At 37.4% G+C, this 23,735-nt stretch overlaps 1 protein-coding gene across 16 annotated transcripts in view; it reads right to left on the bottom strand.

Annotated features, from left to right (window-relative positions):
- KTN1 (kinectin 1) overlaps window positions 1–23,735 on the bottom strand; it is a 110,708-nt gene that overhangs the window by 59,751 nt on the left and 27,222 nt on the right. For all 16 annotated transcript variants that reach the window (XM_064365892.1, XM_064365896.1, XM_064365898.1 and 13 more), the window contains exons 2-5: window positions 12,251–12,803; window positions 8,246–8,383; window positions 6,687–6,857; window positions 5,254–5,384 (exon numbers count right to left, since the gene is read on the bottom strand). In XM_064365892.1, the coding sequence (XP_064221962.1) occupies window positions 5,254–5,384; window positions 6,687–6,857; window positions 8,246–8,383; window positions 12,251–12,773 (963 nt within the window). In that variant the 5' untranslated portion in view covers window positions 12,774–12,803. The remainder of the gene's footprint in view (window positions 1–5,253; window positions 5,385–6,686; window positions 6,858–8,245; window positions 8,384–12,250; window positions 12,804–23,735) is intronic.

Here is a 23,735-nt window from a genome sequence, read left to right as displayed (position 1 = left end):
AAAAATTTAAGTGGTATAACAGCAGTTCCTCCTGCTACATAGCATGGGGCCCAAATTGTTAATAACTTAAAGTTTAAAATATAATCGAAGGCAAGTATATTTAAAGGTCAATGACAAAAAATAATTAAACATTTTCTTACTAATAATAACATTAATAGTTTAAATTTTTCAGCAGTTACTATATGCTAGGGACTCTAAGCACCTAACATGCATTATTATTTAATTCTCGAAACTTGATCATCCTCATTTTAGACATGGGAAAACTGAGGCACTGAGGCTAAGTAACTTATCTAAGGCCACAAAGCTGTAAGTGGCAGAATCCAGATTTGAATCCTGGAAGTCTGACTCCAGAGCTCAGGATCTCAACCACACTCTCAACTGCCTCGTATCTCATATACAAGGGCACATGTACACTCACACAAAGTAACATCTCTGCCCCAACTCTTCTAGCTTTTGCTCTATTTTCCCCTTCCCACCTCAGCTTATTCATAGCGGACATTCCCTGTCACTTTTCTCTTTCATTTGGTACTTATTTACAGTCTTATACTACAATTAAACTGATTTCATTAAGGCTATCAAACCCAGTTTTACAATCTTAATCTTCCTTGACATCTCTAAAACATGTTACTGTTGATCTTTCTCCCATCCTCCCTACTTGCCACACTCAAAGTTTCTGTGACTCCGCTATCTCCTGGTGTTCCTCCCACTTTGCTCCTCTTTAGTATATTCCGTGGTGATTTTCCTTGCTCTTTAATTGTTGGTGTTTCCTGGGGTTCATTCTTCAGCCTTCCTTCTATCACCTCCCACATCCTCCCTCATCTAATACACATCCACTATATGTACTGATGTAGTGGATTATCTTCCTCAATCATTCCCATTACAGCCTTTCTTCTACTCCAGAGAAATATGCATTCAATTGTAAAGTGACTATATCCATTTAAATGGCACAATGGATGTCTAAAACAGCTTTCCAAAATTTCCCAAACCTCTACTCTCTCTACCAAGTGTTCACAAACACCGTCAGCACAATCTGTCCAGTTACTCAAAAGAGAAAATAAGCAGTCACCATGGACTGACTCTTCCTTAGCCACTATATTCAAGTGGTCGGCAAATCCCTTAACTCCTCTATCCTATGCCAGTACCCTGTATTTATCTTCCCCCTTGTTCTAAGGTGGTCTTTATTAGGCACAAGGATTCAATTACATCTGGGACTTCGAACAATCTGTGAAAAGGTTTGACCAACTCAGTTTCTAAGGCAGGAAATGAGAGAAATTAAACTTACCTAGTCTTACTCAGATACAGGACATCTACAAAGGCAGAGTTCCTTTAGTAGAGAACAGAACCGACCCATGACAAACCAAGAACAAGAAGATTTTAATCTAAAACCGAAAGGCTCAGAAAAGGGGAAAAAGGTGGAGTTTCGAAACACTTCCTTTATGCTATCTTTAACAGTTCCCAACTTCTCCCAAGGTCTGCCTAAAATAAAGGGCAGTATGATTTATTACCCAGACTCTAGAGTTCAAAGCTGTCTCAGACAATAAAATAATTACTCTTGCCCCCATCTTTAATTAGAAGAGAGACACTTAAAGCAATTACTTTTAATCTTAAAAAGCATTAACTCTAAAGTCACATTACTGGCATCACATGTAGACTGTCTAACAAGCATACTACATTGTACACTGTAAAATTGCCATAGATTTGTATAAAATGCACTGTCAACAGAAGTATGAGACTTACAATACTAATGCTATGGCAAAACGTCCAGACAGTTTTAAGAAAGAATAGCAGGGCACATAATTTAGACTGTGAATTCAGGTTAGGCTTATATAAGAAAAGGACATTTAAGTTGAGACTTACAGGAAGAATTAGGCATAAGAACAAATTGGAGGGGAGGGTTTGGGAGGAAAAGGGAGACAGGACAGACAGAAGAAAAAAGTCTAGTATGGGAGAAGAACCAGAGAAAACTCCGTATGAGTGAAATTTAGTGAGGGAATAAGAAAAAGTGCCATTAGATGAGGCTGCAGGCAGGACATAGACCTGTTAAGGAATCTGGATTTATGATTTAACTGCAAAACAGAAAAAAAGCCAAAGGGTTTTTTAAAGCAGTAATATAACTTAACTCTTACTGGTCACTTTACAGTTATGTGGAAAAAAAACGATTAGAAGACTGAGAGGAAAAGCAGAAACATCAATTTGGAGACTATTCCAGGTAATCAGGTGAGAGATAATCATGTAGACTAGTCTTTAAGAAAAAATTAAACCACTGAAGGTTTGAAAGTATGTGAGAGGTTATGGGGAAAGATCTGTGCATGTATGTGTTCTTAGAATAAAAACAGTTAAATGAACTATCTAATATTGAATAGCAGATACCATGTCACTTTATTTTACATTGGTAACCCTTGAAAACTTGTCACCTTTCCCAGTATGATATAGTACATATTATAAAAAACATGACCCATAAGAATAGAGATGTTAACTGCCTGGGGTCTTTGTTTTAGAATTTTTTAAAATATCAGCCATAGCGGTGATTATGCCATCCAAATAATTTCCTTTAGAAGAGTACTATTACAAACACCCCCCCACACACACACACACCCTCAACAATAGTCCCAAGGTTCTTTGAACGGTGTGATCTTCATGAACTGTACAGTTCATATACGCCATCCAGAAATCATCTGACTGCCTTTAGCACTTCTAGTCAGAGCAAAGCACAGTACAGTTTAGTCAAGGGCCAAATGACTTTAAAAATAATATAAATCATCTTACTTATTTTAAGCAATTGGCTTCTGTCAAAGAATGAGATGACAACAGATGTCATTTTAAATAAGTGAACTGATTAGTGTGAATATATGATATGGTTTGGCTGTGTCCCCACCCAAATCTCATCTTGAATTGTAGCTCCCATAATTTCCACGTGTTGTGGGAGAGACTTGGTGGGAGATAACTGAATCATGGGGGTGTTTTCCCCCATACTCTTCTCATGGTAGTGAATAAGTCTCACAAGATGTAATGGTTTTAAAAGGGGAAATCCCTTTCATTTGGTTCTCATTTCCTCTTCCCTGCCACCACGTAAGATGTGCCTTTCACCTTCTACCATGATTGTGAGGCCAGCCACATGAAACAGTCCATTAAACCTCTTTTTCTTTATAAATTACTCAGTCTTGGGTATGTCTTTATCAGCAGCATGAAAACAGACTAACACAGTAAACTGGCACCAGGAGTGAGGCGCTGCTGGATACCCAAAAACGTGGAAGCGACTTTGGAACTGGGCAACAGGCAGAGGTTGGAACAGTTTAGAGGGCTCAAAAGAAGACAGGAAGATGTGGGAAAGTTTGGAACGAATGGCTTTGACCAAAATGCTGATAATGATACAGGCAATAAAATCCAGGCTGAGGTCATCTCAGATGAAGATGAGGAACATGTTGGGAAGTGGAGTAAAGGTGACTCTTGCTATGTTTTAGCAAAGAGACTGGCACCATTATGCCCTTGTCCTAGAGACCTGAGAGAGATGATTTAGTGTCTGTGGAGGAAGAAATTCCTAAGAAGCAAAGCATTCAAGAGATGACTTGAGTGCTATTAAAAGCATTCAGTTTTAAGAGGGAAACAGAGCATAAAAGTTTGGAAAATCTTTAGCCTGATGATGCAATAGAAAATAAAAACGCACTTTCTAAGGAGAAATTCAAGCCAGCTGCAGAAATTTGAATAAGTAATGAGGAACCAAATTTTAATCACCGAAATAATGGGGAAAACGTCTCCACGTCAGAAACCTTTGCAGCAGACCCTCCCATCATGGGCTGGAGACTTACAAGGAAAAAAAATAGTTTCCTGGGCAGGGCCCAGGGCCCCACTGCTGTATATAGCCTAGAACTTGATGCCCTGCATCCCAGCCACTCTAGGCATGGATAAAAGGGGCCAAGGTACAGCGTGGGCCGTGGCTTCAGAGGGTGTAAGCCCCAAGCCTTAGCAGCTTCCACGTAGTGTTGAGCCTGCGGGCGCACAGAAGTCAAGAATTGAGGTTTGGGGAACCTCTGACTTGATTTCAGAGGATGTATGGAAACACCTGGATATTCAGGCAGAAGTTTGCCATCAGGGTGGGGCTCTCATGGAGAACATCTGCTAGGGCAGTGCAGATGGGAAATGTGGGGTTGAAACCTCCACACAGAGTCCCCACTGGAGCACTGACTAGTGGAACTGTGAAAAGAGGGTCATCATCCTCCAGATACCAGAATGGTAGATCCACAGACAGGTTGCACCATGTGCCTGGAAAAGCCACAGACCCTCAATGCCACAGACCCTCCCACGAAAGCAGCCAGAAGGGAGGTTGTACCCTGCAAAGCCACAGGGGTGGAGCTACCCAAGAAGATGAGAACCTACCTCTTGCTTCCGTGTGACCTGGATGTGAGACATGGAATCAAAGGAGATCATTCATTTTAGAGCTTCAAGATTTGACTGCCCCACTGGATTTCGGATTTGCATGGGGCCTGTAGCCCTTTTATTTTGGCCAATTTCTCCCATTTGGAATGGCTATATTTACCCAATGCCTGTACCCCAATTGTATCTAGGAAGTAACTAACCTGCTTCTGATTTTACAGGCTCACAGGCAGAAGCGACTTGCCTTGTCTTTGGACTGTGGACTTCTGAATTAATGCTGAAATGAGTTAAGACTTTGGGAGACCAGTGGGTGGTCATGTTTGGTTTTGAAATGTGAGGACATGAGATTTGAGAGGAGCAGGGTGGAATGTTATGGTGTGGCTGTGTCCCCACCCAAATCTCATCTTTAACTGTAGCTCCCATTAATTCCCACGTGTTATGGGAGGGACCCAGTGGGAGCTAACTGAATCATAGGGGTGATTTCCCCCATACTGCTCTCATGGTAGTAAATAAGCCTTACGAGATCTGATGGTTTTATAAGGGGAAACCCCTTTCGCTTGGTTCTCATTCTCTCCTCCTTGCCGCTATGTAAGACGTGCTTTTAACCAGCTGCCATGATTGTGTGAGGCCTCCCCAGCCATGTAGAACTGTGAGCCCATTAAAGTCTTTTTCTTTATAATTTACCAGGTCTTGGGTATGTCTTTATCAGCAGCATGAAAATGAACTAATACAATATATAAAGTATTTTCTGAAGGCATTCCACACTATATGTTCTGAGATGTTAAGGATGGAAGAAGATACTAATTGCTCTGGCTAAAGTCTTGTTTGGTGAACTTCTAATGACTGCTCATAAATATGCCCATAATTAAAACACATGCTTACCTTCTTTAAAGCATCTTGTATCACACCAGACTTTTCCTTTAGCAGGTCTACAACACAAAGAGCCTCATCTTCAGAAAACATCATAGTCTTCAAGGACAGAAGAAAATCTTTAAATTTCACTTCAGCATTTTCTTAATTAGAAAAAAAAAAGAATTGGCATTTAAAAGACAACTCTAGCAAAGGTAAGCCTGAAGAATTCATGGCCCAGAAAGCCAATAACCAAAAGAAAATAGATACACGCTTCAGGTCAAATAAAATAAATACTACAGCGAAGAGGAAAAAATGGGTTTACCACCTATAATACAGAATAATTACATTAACTAAAAGTTTGCTCAAACTGCAAAATACTAAAATGTCAGTATGTCCTGACTTAAAAAATAAATCACTTCGGTGTCTAGTACATGCTAGTACCTGCACTAGATATATTCACAATGTTCTCATTCAACTTTAATAATCCTTGCACACTAACAACCAACTGTGAAAAACAATCCTGAGACATACATAAGCCAAATTTCACATATGAGAAAATAGGTTCTAAGATAATTATAAAAAGGAAATCTGATTCTATGAAGATCAAATATATACAAACCATCCTGACACTTTAAAAATCCCTGCATCAAGCACCTCCTGACCCACCCATCCTTATTTTTCCCAAGGTTCTCGTATCAGGCACTAACATCTTCTTCTTAAAGGCAGTGCCACCCACCAGACTCAAAGGAGCCTTGCGCTTTTAATAATTCAGCTAAACTATAAGTTTTAAAAGGTAGATGTGTGCACATGTGGAAACAGGACATGTGGGAACTCTGTACTTTCCAGTGAACTTTGCAGTGAACCTAAAATTACTCTAAAAAAAAAAAGAGTCTGTTAAATTTAAAAAGTTATGAATTAGTCAAGAAACCTCACAGGAGACAGTAGTAGCTGGAAAATGATCATCAGATGGTAAAATAGCTGTGGGACCTTTAGCAAGTCAAATTCAAGTTCTAGATCTACAAAACTGAGGAGGCTGGACTAAAAGACTACCAATAAGTCTTCTACTACAAGGATTGGATTAATCTTTTGCAATGTATTGTTTCTTTTTTTTTTTTTTTGAGGCAGAGTTTCGCTCTTGTTACCTAGGCTGGAGTGCAATGGCGCAATCTCGGCTCACTGCAACCTCCGCCTCCTTGGTTCAGGCAATTCTCCTGCCTCAGCCTCCTGAGTAGCTGGGATTACAGGCATGCGCCACCATGCCCAGCTAATTTTTTGTATTTTTAGTAGAGATGGGGTTTCACCATGTTGACCAGGATGGTCTCGATCTCTTGACCTCATGATCCACCCACCTCGGCCTCCCAAAGTAATGCATTGTTTCTATGAGAAAATGAAATCTATGACTCAATCAGAACTCACAAATGTGTTTTTATAGTACAACACAGATTATAAATCCCATATATTACCTTTGTCAGTTTCAGTCTTCAGTTTTTTAGTCCCAGATTTCTGGATCCCTTCTACTTGGTCAGGTTTAAGCAAATCAATAACCTCTCTCTTATCCACCACAGGACTTGAGTCAGCATTATCCATCAAAGGAATATAAGCAGTTGCATGAATAAGGGGTTCATCTACGAAGACTGAAATTTAAGTTCAACAAAATCATAATTAGAATTTTTTAAAAACAGAGTAAATGACACGCAAGCATACTTTAATGATAAATGCAGTTATTTTGAAACCTCTAATAGTAGCTCAATTTGGTTTTAAATTCCTATTTAATCATTTAACAAGTCAAAACAATCATTCCAATGAAGCAGTACCAGTTCAAGTCTTATTTTATAGTAAATCACTTAAGTTATCTAGAAGTGTATAGCATATCTCCTCTAATGATATCTACAAACTTCTTACACATCCTTAGGTCTTAATTTTTGTTTTAATGTAAGAATTATTTCCACTTAATTAGTGCTCAAGGAAAACTATTAGTCTTTATGTTGGTACTTTACTGACTTGCTGTAGTTGATAATTTTTAATCAAGTTCTTTGTACTTGCTAAGCGCAAAAATCACTGTTCCTTGCAGACAGCTTCTCATTTCTGAATAGTTATGCCTCTAATTTCCATGGCATATCTACACTTGCCAAAACTTCCAATATAACATTAAAAGTGGAAGAAGAAACCTCTTTATTTTGTTCCTAATTTAAATGGGAAGAATTTGAAGAGTCTGAACATTAAGCCTAATGTCTGCTGGTTAGAGATACAAACTTCCACACCCAGATGAAAATCTCTTTTTGTTTCATTCCTACCTTTTAAAAAGAGCTTTTAACCTTATATAGTTTTCTTCTTTTATTTAAAACTGTTTAACATTTAATTTTAACATATATATTCAGGTAATATTTCTTTCATACCTAATTGATATGTCATAATTTTAATGTAAATAATAGAATTTCATCTTTTCCCTTTCCAAGTTTACTATTTTCTAGCACTAGTTAATACCAAAGCCCAGTATTATTTGGAAATCACTGTTGTTTAGTCTTCACAAATTTCACAACCAAGCTTTCCCTGGAAAACTCTGAACAAATAAGATTGTTCTATCCTTTATAATTTGATGCTTACCATATACGCATGCACGTTTGTTTAGGAATTAGAAATGTAAGCTAATGCCCAATCTAGCTAATATCCTTAAGCATAATCTTTAAGTGATATTAAAAAGTACAAATATTTCAAGAATGTTTTTCTTCTATGGTCTGTATGCTATTTATTTTTTTTCAAAACAGAGTTAAGAATATTTATAAATGCTTTGCCCTTTTTAAATGGCAGATAAACTTTTTCATCTCCAACATACACTCTGCCCATCTGTCAAAGCACTACAAAGTCATTAGGCTAAAGATAATTTTAGACCTGCATTAGTATTACAGTAGTCATTAGCACACATTAAACTGAGGGCTAAAGAGCATGTCAGATTTCCGGGGTCCTTGTGCTGGTGTACTTCTCTAGAATTAGCATTATAATAATGCATATCTAAACATCTCACCATTTTCTGTCTTTTGTTTCTTTGATGAAGCTTTTTTCTTCCCCGATCCACTTTCTTGTTTAGTCTCTTGGTGTAGGGGTAATGCTTCTTGCCTTTTTGATGGTACCATGAGAGTATCCACCTTTTTATCCTGGTCATCTTTATTAAACACACATGAAAAAAGTAATTGTGGCAAACAACGAACATAACAGAAAAGATGCAATCACTGAGTAATTCCCAGAATGCTTTACCACTAAAAATTTAAAGTCTGACATAGAACTCTCTCACCAATAACTTAATTCTAGCTTTCTTATTCCAATACACCAGTTCTTCACTGTAGTTGCTTCTCCCTTTCCCATTCCTTAGCTATTTTCAACCCTACTCAGCCTATAGGCATAAGCAAGTCTCTATCATCTTTAAAAAATAAAAATAAAAAAAAAAACCAGCAGGGTGCAGTTCCTCACACCTATAATTCCAGCATTTTGGGAAGCTGAGGCGGGCGGACGGATCACTTGAACCCAGGAGTTCCAGACCAGCCTGGGCAACATGGTGAAACCCTATCTCTATGAAAAAAAATTAAAATTTAGCCAGGTGTGGTGGCACACATCTGTGGTTCCAATTACTCTGGGGCTGAGGTGGAAGGATAGCTTCAGCCCAGCAGGTCGAAACTGCCGTGAGCCAAGATCACGCCATTCATTGGAGCCTGAGCAACAGAGCAAACCCTTTCTCAAAAAAAAGAAAAAGAAAAGAAAAAGAAAGGGAAGAAAGAAAGGGAAGGGAAGGAAGAAAAAGGAGGAAGGTAAGGAAGGGAGGAAGAGAAAACCCTTCCCCATCACCATAATTCCCAGCATCCCACATCCATTTCCTTACATATTGACAAAATACTCTTAGTTCCTTTTCTACTAATCATTCCTCAACTAACTGCAACCTGATTTTTATCTCTTTCATTCCATGAAAAGATTAACTCAGACCCCGCAGTGTCCCAAATGCCACATTCTACAAACAGCCATTAATCCTTATTTCACTACTCTTTGGCATTTTATACTTTTGGTCTTTACCCCCTTCTTAAGACTCTCTCCTCTCCATTATGCTACGTGAAATATGGAAAAGACAAAAAGACAAATATTGTATAACTTCACTTACATGATGTTCCCAGGGTAGTCAAATTCATAAAGACAGAAAGTAGAACGGTAGTTGTCGGGGCTTGGGGGTGAGGGTGGGATAGGGGGGATCCGGGAGGCAGGTAGAATGGGGAATTAGTATATAATTTATACAGAGTTTCATTTGGAGAACATGAGCGTTCTGGACATAGCTAGTGGGGATGATTATACAAGAATGTGAATGTACTTACCACCCCACAACTATACACTTAAAAGTTGTTAAAATAGTAAATTTCATGCTATGTGTCATTCGCCACAATAAAAGTAAATAAAATAATTGTCTTTTTACACTTGAAATATTCCTTTGCAGTATCCTTTGGAAACTGCCTCTACTGAATACTGCTAGTTCTCAGGGTTAGGGCTTCAATTTAAATACTTCCCTTGGATGGCCATGATTTCTATTACCTTCATGCTTAGGCTTCTGAATCTACTGTTCTACACTTACAAAACCTACCGCATCCTGAGTTGCTATCTATGTAGATGGCCCCATAGGCACCAGAAACACAAACTAAAAGTGTTTTCTTCTCCATACACATCTAGTCTCTCTCTAGTTTTACCTATCTTAGTGCTACCAACCATCTGCCAAGCACGAGCTGGCAAACTTTTTCTGCAAAGGGCCAGGCAGTAAACTTTAGGCCTTGTAGGCCATATGGACTCTAGTACAACTATCAAGTCTGCCATTGAAGCATGAAAGCCAGTCATAAACGTATTATGAATGAGTGAATCAATGTAGCTGCATACATAATGAATACTGAGATCGGACTTTCTTTACATTTTTACACTTCTCAAAATATTCTTCTTTTGATTTATTTCCCAACCATTTAAAATGTAAAAACTATTCTTGGTTCATGGGCCTGAAAAAAAGGAAGTGGGCTACATGTGGCTCACAGGTTGCAGTTTGCCAATCCCAACCTAACTCTGAACTTCGGAGATCAGCTTTAATCCTATCTTCTCCTTCATCTGTCATACTTCTATATAGTGAGGTTTTTCATGTCATTCTTACTTTGTATACTTCTCGACGTTATTTCTTCTGTCACTACCAAGTTCAGGCCTACATCTTAATTTTAGAAAACTACAATAACCTCTTAACTAGTCTGCTGCCATCAAATACCGCCCCATGAAATCTGTTCTTGTAAGCTCTGCCAAAATCATCTTTCTAAAACAGAAATCTGACCATGTAACTAAACTGCTTGAAAATCTTCAACTATGGCTAACCTAAGAAGTCTTAGCTCCTTGCACTGCATCCAAAAACCATCATGATCTAGCCACTGCCATCTTTTCAGCTCTGTTCTCTTACCATTCTCTACCTCACATTTTATGGCTCAGCAATATACCGTATACTTGCACTCTGTGCCTTTACATGATATTCTGCCAATGGGGAAGGAGACCCCACTATTTGCTTAATGAAGCGATTCAATGCTCAGGCACTGCCTCCTCTATAAAGCCTTTCACCCCAGCATAAGTAGTAGTTGCTTTAGTTTCTGTATTTCCTCTATACTTTCTCTATCTCCTACATAAATCACATTTTGTTACTGGCTTACATGTACTCTTCCTCAACTAAAACATGTAGTGCTTATGCTTACTATGCCTTGATCCTAGCTGGCATGCAAATATTTAAAGTTCAATATAACTGGGTCGAGTGCGGTGGCTCACGCCTATAATCTCAGCACTTTGTGAGGCCAAGGCGGGTGCATCACCTGAGGTCAGGAGTTCAAGACCAGCTTGGCCAACACTGTGAAAATTAGCTGGGCATGATAGTGCATGCCTATAATTCCAGCTACTCGGGAGGCTGAGGCAGGAGAATCACTTGAATTTGGGCGGCAGAAGACACAATGAGTCGAGATGGCACCACTGCACTCCAGCCTGGGCAACAGAGCGAGACTCCGTCTCAAAAAAAAAAAAAAAAAAATCCCATATAACCTTCTACAGGTTAAGACACACAAATGACTTAACGGTACACATAAGTCCTTTCAAGTAAAACAAACTGTTTACAGTTTCACACATCACCATGCCATTTCTCAAGTCTTTTCCATTGTACCTATCAAACCCCTCTCTCCCTGGAATCTCTATCCTACCCCTCCCCATCCACCCAAAAAAAACCTAACTAGTATTTATCCAAACTTTAAAAATTTCTGGCATTTTATGCTTTAAGTGGTCTACCTTAAAATTCCTACACTGGTTTAGACATATCTAGATTATTACACGAAACCTTTTATAATGACCTATTTGTGCCTACAGCTAGTCCACGACTCTCTCGAAAATGTATTCATCTCTGTAGCCCTATTACCTAGCATAATGCCTAGCATAAAACAGATATATGACAAATGTTCGCAAAATGAAGCAATCAGCGTGAGAAATGATACCTTATTTTAGCTTTTCATCTTAATTCTTATCACATGATTTAGAAAGGGCTAGTTGAAGTAAATGTAGAAGTTCCTAACTGCTGATACTTACAGGTCCTAAGTGGTTTTAGTAAAATAGTCAAAGTAGGATATTTATAAGATGTAGGGGTGTTACTTAATTTTCTTTTCTTTTAATTTCTTGTAGAGATGAGGTCTCACTTTGTTGCCCAGGCTGGTCTCAAACTCCTGGGTTCAAGCGGTCCTCCCACCTCAGTCTCCCAATGTCCTAGGATTACAGGCATGAGCCCCAAAATCTGGCCCTGAAGTTTAGTTTTAAGTGCTGTTTTATGATCAGTATTAATTTCTACCAGCAATTAATGTTAATGAAGCAAACATATAAGGAAAAGAATAATCTTAGTTTCAGATTCAGTATTAAACATTCTATGTACACACCAAACAGAATATCTCAATTCCAAGCTCCAAACCATACAATAAAATTAAATAGATAAAATAGATTACAATACCGCTTCCATTTTTAGACTTCTTCTGCCCTGGTTTCTTCTTTGAGGCAGGTGCTTCAGAGGGAGGGGTGGGCTGTTTAGTAACTGGGACAGGTTCTACTTTTTTGCCAGGAATCTTTGATGTGTCACTTTCTTTGATGACCTGCTCTTCAAGTACAGGCTTTTGTTTCTTTTCCTTCTTTTTTCTTTCTCTAACACTACTTGAAGTTTCAACCACATTCAGTGGAACAGGTACAACTTGATCATCTTCTACTGCCAAAGCATCTGATAATTTAAAGTCTCGAGGTACATTCTCAGAATCGGATTCATGGAGGTTTCCATTCTGGATTTCTTTCTTTTTATTCTTTTTCTTTTCTGCTTTCTTTTTATCTGTTTTGGTAGGAATAAGCTTTTGTTCTCTTTTCTGTTTTGCAAGAACTTCATCATATAATGTTTCTTTCATGAAAAGCCAGAAGAAGAGGAAAATTACTGTAATAACTATTGAAGGAATAAGGACAATAAAATATGCTGACTCATAAAACTCCATGGTACTTTTGTTAATGTAATCCTATAAAACCTAAATAGGGGAGAAGGTGGAAACAAACAAACAAAAAAAGAACCTGTCAGTCTTATAAAAATTAAAATCAAAACCACTGCTCTTTCAAGTGGCATTTCAAATCTAACTTGACTTACAAATCTAAACAGGTTAGTTCTTTAAATCACATACTTGATTTCTTTGCCAACTACAATTCATATATACTATGAAAAATAAGACGAGTAGTAACTAGAAAGAGTGGAACACATCCTTCCATTTCTAAATCATATGAAAATATCCTAATTGAAGATAAAAAATTTAAATATTCACTACTTTCTTTTCCCCAAGTATCCGTATTTAGTACTTTATTAGTAGTTAACTATTTTTTGTTTATTGTACAGTGTTGAGGACTACTACTATATGTGAAAATAAAGAGGTATTAACTATTACCAATTCACTGGACAGTCATTAAATAAGTGTCATATTCTGAAATGCACACACACAAAAAGAGGTGGTTTATTTACAGATTTAAGACTAGTCACAACCTGCTTGCATCTTTACACCAGTGACTATCAGCCTGATGGTGTGATGGGATCTATCAAGGATATAAAAATACAATAAAATCAAAATCAGAATGTTAAGATGTAGCATTTGGCATTAAAATAAATTACAGACCAGGCACAGTGGCTCACGCCTGAATCCCATCACTTTGGGAGGCTGAGGCAGATGGTTCACTTGAGCACTAAAATAAAACCTACTACAAAAGTGATTTTAATACCCTGAAGACACAATAGCTAAGCCTAGGAGTTCCGGATCACCCTGGGCAACATGGCGAAACCCTGTCTCTACAAAAAAAAAAAAAAGAAAAAGTACAAAAAATTAGCTGGGCATAGTGAAGTGAGCCTATAGTCCCAGCTACTTGGGAGGCTGAGGTGGGAGGATCACACGAGCCTTGGAAGTCGAGGCTTTCGTGAGCTGTGACTGTGCCACTGCACTCCAGTCTGGGCAACAGAGCGAGGCCTTGTCTCAAAACACTAAAATAATGAAATAAATTACAAGTTAAGAACTTACCTCAATTTTTTAAAGGCACCCCATACTGCATGAAACAAGTTATACAGCAAAAGCAAGGCTGCCATCATTATTCTACCCAATGCTAAATAAAAGGCTTTACCTCATCGACAGAACATCAGCCCAATTTTTACATTAACCCAGTAAGTACAGGGGGAAAGAAAGATGGAACCTCACTACCAACATCTGCCTTGAATATAGATATTATATCACTTACATGGAAGGTAGTTTCTGCTAAAATTAAATCTCAAAGCAAAAATGATTCTGATGTTTAGATTCTAGATATTGATGCTCCTACAAACATGCCTAAGCCACATAAAAGTGACTTGTATTCTTATGCCATCTCAAATGTGTTGTAGAAAAAGACAAGATGTAGAATACGGATATAAGTAAACACCAGGACACACTTAAAATAAAGCAAATTAAAGTTAACTTCTGCACTTTTAATGTAGAAACAAATCCAAGAATTTTTAAAGTTTTTAAATTATCAATTTGGAGAGTCTTGATGTGTAGTGATTAGATAAAGAAACCAGATTGTACCTAAACAGGGAACTTATTCTAGAAATTATTTTACACCTAAGAAAATATCTGATTTTAAATTGGATAAATGTGAGCTTACTGAATATGACTTCGCCAGAACTATAACAACATGAATTTGAACTGCACAAGTCCACTTACACATAGATTTTTTTAAAAAATTGTTACTGAAAATACAGTATTCTCTGAATGTGAAATCCAAGTATATGGAGGGTCAACTCTGTATTCTAGGGTTCTACAGGGACTACTCCAGGATTTCGAGTATGCTTGGATTTAGGTATACACAGGGGTCCTGAAGCCAATCTCCCGCATATACCAAAGAATGACTGTCATTTATTCAACAGGCATGCTATTAATCTCTATGACTTAAGTGACATTTCATACTTCCATAAGCAATTTTAATAGTACTAATTAAACTCTAGATTTACCAAGACAAAGTTATAGCAAGGGGAAAAGGAATTATGTGCTAACAAAATACTAAAAGAAATTTCATACAGAATTGTTTCCCCAATAATTCAAATTAACATGAACTATCCAGGTTTTAAAATCAGACATATTTTACTGTGCCTGCCTAAGTGTGATTCGTCAACCAGGAATGGTTTTAAAGAGCCAAGATTTTTATTTTAAACACAGCATCCATAGAATACATAGCCTATTCAACATAGCTGGGGAGCTGAAGAAGAAAAAGCACCAAACAATGAGTTGAATGTTTCACATTTTTGCTTTGGTGAAGAAGAGGTGCTAAAGCACTTAGCAGCAACAAAAGAAGCTCAAAAAAGGGGTCAAAGTCAAAAAGGCCTAATGAATAAGCTGTAGCCCTGTGCAAACCTATGTCTTAGGAAAGCAGAAATTATGATCAAGCACAGCAAATTCACCTGTGTAGAAAGGAAAAGTAGCAAATGTTCAAGGAGAAAAGAGGCTATGAGACCACAAGAATTCTGAAGCACTGATTCTTCAAATGTTTGATGATTTTCTAGTTTCCTTTTCCAGGTTTCATATACAGGCCTAAACGAATTAAGCTTTCTGTCTTTGGATTTTCATGGCAGTGCCTCTTCACACAATTCAATTCACCTTCACTTGAGCTCACCTGAGTCTCACTATGCATTTAGAGGAACGTAACTAGACACAAAGACAATAAGAATTAAGAAAATGTTTGCTGCAGCCATAAAAAAGAATGAGATCATGTCCTCTGCAGGGACATGGATGAAGTTGGAAGCCATCATCCTCAGCAAACTAACACAGGAATAGAAAACCAAATACCACATGTTCTCACTCCTAAGTGGGAGATAAACATTGAGAACACGTGCACAGAGAGAGGGGAACAACACACACCAGGGGGGCTGTAAGGGGGTGAAGGCTGAGGGGGAGGGAACTTAGAGGATGAGTCAATAGGTGACTGAAAAAAGAAATAAAACATTCAATACCAGAATGATTTAAATCAGCAAATATTAACTCAAAGTATAGGTATTAAAACCATGAACACTAAAACTTTGTTAAATTCAATTCAATATTGCTAAAAAGTCAAAATCATATACGTATTTATATGATCAAAACATTTTATATATGCAAGTTCGGTAACTAAGAAGTTGTGCCAGAATCATGGGTACAGTCTCATTTGCCTTAATACTCTAAATTTTATGAGAGATTCATAAAATATTCTTTATTTTAAAAAAGAACAAAGCTGGAAGTATCACACTACCTGACTTCAACTATACTACAAGGCTACAGTAACCAAAACAGCATGGTATTCATACCAAAACAGAGATATAGACCAATGGAACCAAACAGAGGCCTCAGAAATAATGCCACACATCTACAACTATCTGATATTTGAAAAATCTGACAAAAACAAGCAATGGGGAAAGGATTCCCTATTTAATAAATGGTATTGGGAAAACTGGCTAGCCATATGCAGAAAACTGAAACTGGACCCCTTCCTTATACCTTATACAAACATTAACTCAAGATGGATTAAAGACTTAAATGTAAGACCTAAAACCATAAAAACTCCAGAAGAAAACCAAGGCAATACCATTTAGGACATAGGCATAGACAAAGGCTTCATGACTGAAACACCAAAAGCAATGGCAATAAAAGCCAAAATTGACAAATGGGATCTAATGAAATTAAAGAGCTTCTGCACAGCAAAAGAAACTATCATCAGAGTGAAAAGGCAACTACAGAATGGGAGAAAAATTTTGAACACTGTTCCATTGAGATGGAATAATCTCTCCATCTGACAAAGGGCTAATATCCAGAATCTACAAAAAACTTAAAACAAATTTACAAGAAAAAAACAACCCCATCAAAAAGTGAGCAACAAGATATGAACAGACACTTCTCCAAAGAAGACGTTTATGCAGCCAACACACACATAAAAAAAGCTCATCATCACTGGTCATTAGAAAAATGCAAATCAAAACCACAATGAGATACCATCTCACACCAGTTAGAATGGGAATCATTAAAAAGTTGGGAACCAACAGATGCTGGAGAGGAATGAGAAGAAATGAGAACGCTTTTATGCTGTTGATAAGAGCGTAAATTAGTTTAACCACTGTAGAAGACAGTGTGGCAATTCCTCAAGGATCTAGAACCAGAAATACCATTTGACCCAGCAATCCCATTATTGAGCACGTACCCAAAGGATTATAAATCATTCTACTAAAAAGATACATGCGCACGTGCTTATTGCAGTGCTGTTCAAAATAGCAAAGACTTGGAACAACCCAAATGCCCATAAGTGATAGACTGGATAAAGGAAACGTAGCACATATACCCATGGAATACTACGCAGCCATAAAAAAGGATGAGTTCATGCCCTTTGCAGGGCCATGGATGAAGCTGGAAACCATCATTCTCAGCAAACACACACAGGAACAGAAAATGAAACACCACATGTTCTCACTCATAAGTGGAAGCTGAAAAATGAGAACACATGAATACAGGGAGGGGAACATCACACACCAGATCTGTTGGGAGGTGAGGGGCTAGGGGAGGGACAGTATTAGGAGAAATACCTAATGTAGATGACAGGTTGATGGGTGCAGCAAACCACCATGGCATGTGTATACCTATGTAACAAACCTGTATGTTCTGCACACCAGAACTTAAATTAAAAAAAAGAAAAAACAAGTAAACAAAATATATATATATATATATTCTTTATTTTAAAAAGGCAAAACAAGTACTTATTGAATCAATACTACAATACCAATTAATATACCTTAGATTCACATTCTACCCATGAGCATCAAAGTTATATGAAGAGGAAAAAGGAGGCAAAAAGGAACTGGGAATGAAACTGAAGAAAATTCAGGAAAGAACAAACACAGAAAGATTTAAAAGCAGGGAGGCAAAATTGAAAAATAAAAGGGGAAGAGAGGTTGAGACAAAGCTAATTTAGCTCTGGGTGATAAGAACCAGGTCGTTTAAATTTTCTAAGTCTACAGTATGCAATTCAATACATGTTTATTGAGTTGAGAGTCATGTAGAAGTTCATGTTGTTCTTTCATACATGAAGAAATAATACTGATGATTTTTGCTAACTCACAACCTTAGTTATCACAAAAATGTGTAATATTTTCACAATTTTTTAAGAAATGGGGTCTCTATACATACACTGCCCAGGCTGGACCACAGTGGCTATTCACAATCCCTATGATGGCACACTGCAGCACCAAACTCTACAGGTTTTCCCACTTCAGCCGCCCAAGTGGCTAGAACTACAGTCATGTACCACCTAGCCTGTCCTACCCTTTGTGATATTCGCTACCTCTTTAACCTAATCACATGTAAGTCATAATAGATTCCAATCTGAATGCAATAAACAGCCAGTGGTGGTAAATAGGATTTCTGTCAAAAGAATCAGGAGAGAAATTCCATGGAATGACAGGAAAGTAAGTCGAAACTATTTTAAAACCACCTTCCACACCACTGTCTTTTATCTTTTACCTGGACGTAAATCTTTCAAGAAACTGATAAAGATACTGAACCTCTTTCTCAAAGAAAAAAGCATCCACACTCACTGCGTTTTACATATAAGCTCAGAAGGTTTCTGGATTCCCTGAAGAAAATGCATGTGTCCCAGGTTAAAACCCTGCTCGACAATTAGAGTTTTCATTCCTGCCCTGTCTTAAAATAACTACAAAAATAAGTTAACAACATGCATAAATAATATGTAAGTTGTGTTTCGTCAGAGTGTGTATTACAAATACTAATCAAACAGTTTTAATATTTTAGGCCAGGCACAGTGGCACATGACTGTAATCCCAGCACTTTGGGAGGCCAAGGCAGGCAGATCACCTGAGGTCGGGAGTTTGAGACCAGCTGGACCAACATGGAGAAATCCTGTCTCTACTAAAAATACAAAATTAGCCAGATGTGGTGGTGCATGCCCTGTAATCCCAGCTACTTGGGAGGCTGAGGCAGGAGAACTGCTTGAACCAGGGAGGTGTAGGTTGCAGTGAGCCGAGATCACACCATTGCACTCCAGCCCGGGCAACAAGAGCAAACTCAGTCTCAAAAAATAAAAATAAAAATTATATTTACTCGCCCTCCTATAACTTTTATTTGTTCAATACAAAAACTGAGACACATCACTGAGTTAAATTTTATAAACTTCTCAGAAGGCACAATGACCTGTTCATATTAATATATCAAAAAAAGTGAAACTTAAACTTTTAAGTGATATAAAAATCTGGCAGCAATTATTAGAATTTCAATAGAACTGCTTAACCAAAAAGAATAATATATTTATGTATTTAAAGACAGACTACACTGTTTATATAATGGTAAAATAATGAAATTGCTTCAGTGTGGGACATGTGAAGAAACATCACATAACCATTTAAAATAATTAAGACTGTAATGCAGCAAAATACATTACATAGCAGAAAGACTAAAAGTTTTGTGATGAGCATTATATACATACATAGATGATACCAAAAAAATGAGAATCATTACATTTTTTGAAGGGAGATTATTACAAACATTTTACTGTATAATTAATTGTTCAACTTTCAAATTTTCGCATTAGCCGGGTGCGGCCAGCACTTTGGGAGGCTGAGGCAGGCGGATCACCTTAAGTCAGGAGTTGGAGACCAGGCTGGCTAACATGGTGAAACCCCATCTCTACTTAAAATACAAAAATTAGTTGGACATGGTGGCAGGTGCCTGTAATCCCAGCTACTCAAGAGGGTGAGGCAGGAGAATTGCTTGAACCCAGGAGGGAGAGGTTGCAGTGAGCCCAGATCACACCATTGCACTCCAGCCTGGGCTACAAGAGAAGACTTCATCTCCAAAAAAAAAAAAAAAATTCACATTAAAATAATAATTTAAGTAACCAACCTGAATGTACAATATGAAACTTTTAAAGGCTTAAACACATAAACACAGAATTATTGTTAATATTATGAGAAAAAAATTGAGGCACTTTGGTAAGTATACTATTAAATCTCAAAATTTTGAATTCTATTTTCTTACTACTATGGTGTTTGAGTTGCTCTTGCTTCTGCTATTCTTTTCTTCAGATCAAAAACACTGAAAACAAATGACACAAAGAAACTAACTTTATCAATATTTCTGTCCTTCTATGGACACAATTTTACCAGTTCGAGTGACTCAAAAGAACCACTGGCAAAAACTTAATACATCAAAATTCAAGACTGAAATCTGAACACAGTGAAAGTCTTTTTCCACTGATGTACACCAAAAAACATGCAAAGCAAGCAGATACATTTGAAAAAAACAAAAACAGTAAGTTGAGAGAAAGGTAGTTTTCAACATAGAAATGCATAATTTCCTAAAAGTAATTATAAATTACTTATAAATAAGTTATAAATCATTATAAATAAATGATTTCCTGTATAAATCAATGTCTGAACAACTAAATGAATACAACTTTAAGATATACAGGCTCCCAGAGTAGCCTGTAAGAGCTTTATTTGATTATATGAATACAGTTAAAATATTACAAAAGTAGCTGTGAGGCCTAAGCTGAAAGCTATTATTGCAGGTTATTTGTAAAAATAATGTTCATAAGTTAAAAAGAAAAAACTATCTGTAATCTGATCACACTGAATCTGTCTGTAATCTGATCAATGAATCTAAATACTTGGCATTCCAACCATGCCACTCTTCATACTACATTTCCCTTTCTTTAAAGCCACAATACTATCTTGTTTTTTTAACAGACAAGTTAGTCTTTTTTTTAAGAAAAATGATTTATGGTAAGCACTCTACAATGATAAAAAGTTTATTATTGGCAGCCAAGTATCACTTAATCAGATTTCCATTCCGAAGAAGATTTAGCTACAAAGAACTCCTCCTGCTAAAATCAAAGATTAGGCATCATGTAGTTGATGTAGTTGATAACCTGTAGTATGTATGTTACATTGCAGATACATCCGGAGCAAAAGTAAGTTATTTTAAGATTAGTGAACAGCAACATAATGAGGCACTAAAATGGAAGGCAAGAGTCTTGGCTTTTAGTCCCAATTCTGCCTTCACTCAGTCTTACTTAAACATTTTTAACCATGAGTTTCTTTCTTCTCACATAGCTTTAGGGTCCAAACTACTTGCATGATCTTGGATCTGCCAGCCAAAAAATTTAAATGGCCCCCGGTTGGTAGTGCCCAGAGTACCCACAGCAAAAGCAAATGCATAACCTCTTTGGTGGAATGCTTCCCAGAGCCAGGCTCCTTAAGGTTTTCAAAAATTATTATCCAGATATGAGCCCACAATACAAAATGAGAAAACATGTTATAAGCCATCATAAGCAAGAGGCAGCCGAAACAAACTAAAGAATTAGATCCTCAAAGACTTAAGTTACCAGAATTCAGACACTGATTCTATTAATAACATACATAGAGAAGAAGAAATCCAAAAATGACCAAAGTAGAGTAACTATCAAAAGTGACTAGGCAGATTATCTATAAATAAAAAACAAAATTTAAAACCCAATGGATAGGTTAAAAATAGTTGCAAGGAGACCAATTAAAACTACTTTCAGTAGTCTAAGTAGATCTAATGAGAGTAAATCAATTTCAACACAGACAAATACTTGGGTGGAACAACTAACAAAAAAATGCAACTATCTGAAAATCAGTGAGGACTCTAAGACAAGTCCCACGTCATGCTTGTAAGGTTCCATAAATGAGGAAACCCCTTACTAAGAACAAGAATACAGGAATAGGTTCCTATCAGAGAGTTTTTGATCAGATTTGGAAGAAAATAAGGGACAACCAGCTAGAAAAGATCAGCAGTCAAATCAAATGGGAAAAATCAGCAGTAAGAGGCTACTATGGATTTTAAATCAGGCAACCAAAGGAACCACTTTCTAAAGTTCAATTTAAAGCATATCACCTTACCCATGCAATCAAATCTAAAAATCTTTGCCTAGTCCTTTGTATGAAATCTCCACCTATACTTCAAAACCCAGCTTAAATCAAGCCTATGAATATGTCATTTCAACTCTCTTCCACAATAGTCTTTATTATTCATTATTAAGCACTGACCATGCAGGACTGTTTTAGGACAGTCTGAGTAGACAGCAGTAAAAGGGCCACAAACCCTGCACTTACAGAGCTAACATTCTACTAAGTGCTAAGACAGACCAACAACTAGTATGCAGTATATAAAACGGTAATAAGTAGCAAGAATAGTGATAAGCAGGGAAGAGAAATAGGAAACACAGGAAGAAGGAAAGCGGACAGTCGTTAAATTTTATTTATTTAATTTTTTTTAATTATTTAATATAGAGATAGGGTTTTGCCATGTTGCCCAGGCTGGTCTCAAACTCCTAACGGTTAAAATTTAGAGTAGAGGCTAGCGCAGTGGCTCACACCTGTAATCCCAGCACTTTGGGAGGCTGAGGCAGGCGGATCATGAGGTCAGGAGACCAAGACCAACCTGGCTAACACAGTAAAACCCTGTCTCTAGTAAAAATACAAAAAATGAGTCGGGCATGGTAGCACGCACCTGTAGTCCCAGCTACTTGGGAGGCTGAGGCAGGAGAATCACTTGAACCCGTAGGCAGATGTTGCAGTGAGCCAAAATTGCGCCACTGCACTCCAGCCTGACCGACAGAGCAAGACTCCGTCTCAAAAAAAAATAAATATAAAAATAAAATAAAATTCAAGGTAGAACAGTCAGGGAGGATTTCATTTTTTAAAAAATGACATCTCAATAAAGACCTGAAATAAGTGAAAGAGCCATGTCGCTATCTGTACCTAAGTGAAGAGAAAACAGAGTGAATGAGGGAAGAGCAAGCACAAAGATCATGAGACCGAAACAAACCTGCTATATTTGAGCAATAGCAATAAAGACAATGTGGTTCAGGTAGAATGAACAAAAGGATAAACTGACAAGGTCAAAGAAAGAATTTGAAAGAGACAGGGGCTGTGGTTAACAATTCATGTAGTTTCTTACAGGAAAAGGACCGTGGCTAGCACTCCCCAGTAATATGGGAAAACTACCGGAGGGGTCTGAGTAAGGAAGGGTGTAGGGAGAAAGTGAAAGCAGGGAAAACTGTTAGGAAACAATTGAAATAATTTAGAAATGATGGTAGAAGGTGAGGTGGTCAAATTTTTCATACTTTATAAAGGTAGAGCCAAGATGATTTGCTGATGGACTGGATGTGGGGTATGAACGAATAAGCAAAGCCAAAGGCAATTCCAAAGCTTTTAGACTAGGCCAAAAACAAAGGAGCTGCCCTTTTCTGAGACATGGAAAACGTGGCTGGGACATGGTTGAGGACAAGGAGTTAGAGGAAGGCAGCAAATCACACTGCCACGTATGCACCTATGCAACAACCTTGCATGTTTTGCACATGTACCCCAAAACCTAAAATGCAATTAAAAAAAAAAAATCTTCTTTGAAAAAAAAAAAAAAAAGGAGTTAGATATCTAAGTGGAGATATCCAGTAGACAGCTAAATAAGAGTGGTCACGTGAGAAGTGAAGGCTGGAGATATAAATTTGGAAGTATTCAGCAAGTACTCAGCAAATGGACTATATTTAAAGCCATAAACTTAGATAAAATCCCAAACAAATGGGTTTAAGTAGATACCAGGTCTCAAGACTGAAGCACTGAAATTCAACAACGGGAAGATGAAGAACTCTCAAGGAAGACTGAGTAGAGGTAGAAAGAAAACCAGGTGTGTGCTGTCCTGGACGCTAGATAAATGTCTGTTAAGGAAGAGAGATGCATCAATTTTGTCAAATGGGGTTGGCAAGTAAAATACAATGAAAACTAGTAATTGACTTCTGAATTTAGCAACATAGATGTTACTGGTGACTCTGACTAAAGCAGTAGAGTAGTGGTGATCAAAACCTGATTGAAATGAATTTAAAAATCAGAAGATCTCTTT

Source organism: Aotus nancymaae, unplaced genomic scaffold (genome assembly GCF_030222135.1).
Source record: "Aotus nancymaae isolate 86718 unplaced genomic scaffold, 86718_ANA_hifiasm-v0.15.2.pri h1tg000062l, whole genome shotgun sequence".
NCBI classification, from domain to species: Eukaryota; Metazoa; Chordata; class Mammalia; order Primates; family Aotidae; genus Aotus; species Aotus nancymaae.
Note: the sequence above shows the minus strand (reverse complement) of the source record. Positions and strands in the feature narration are given on the sequence as shown.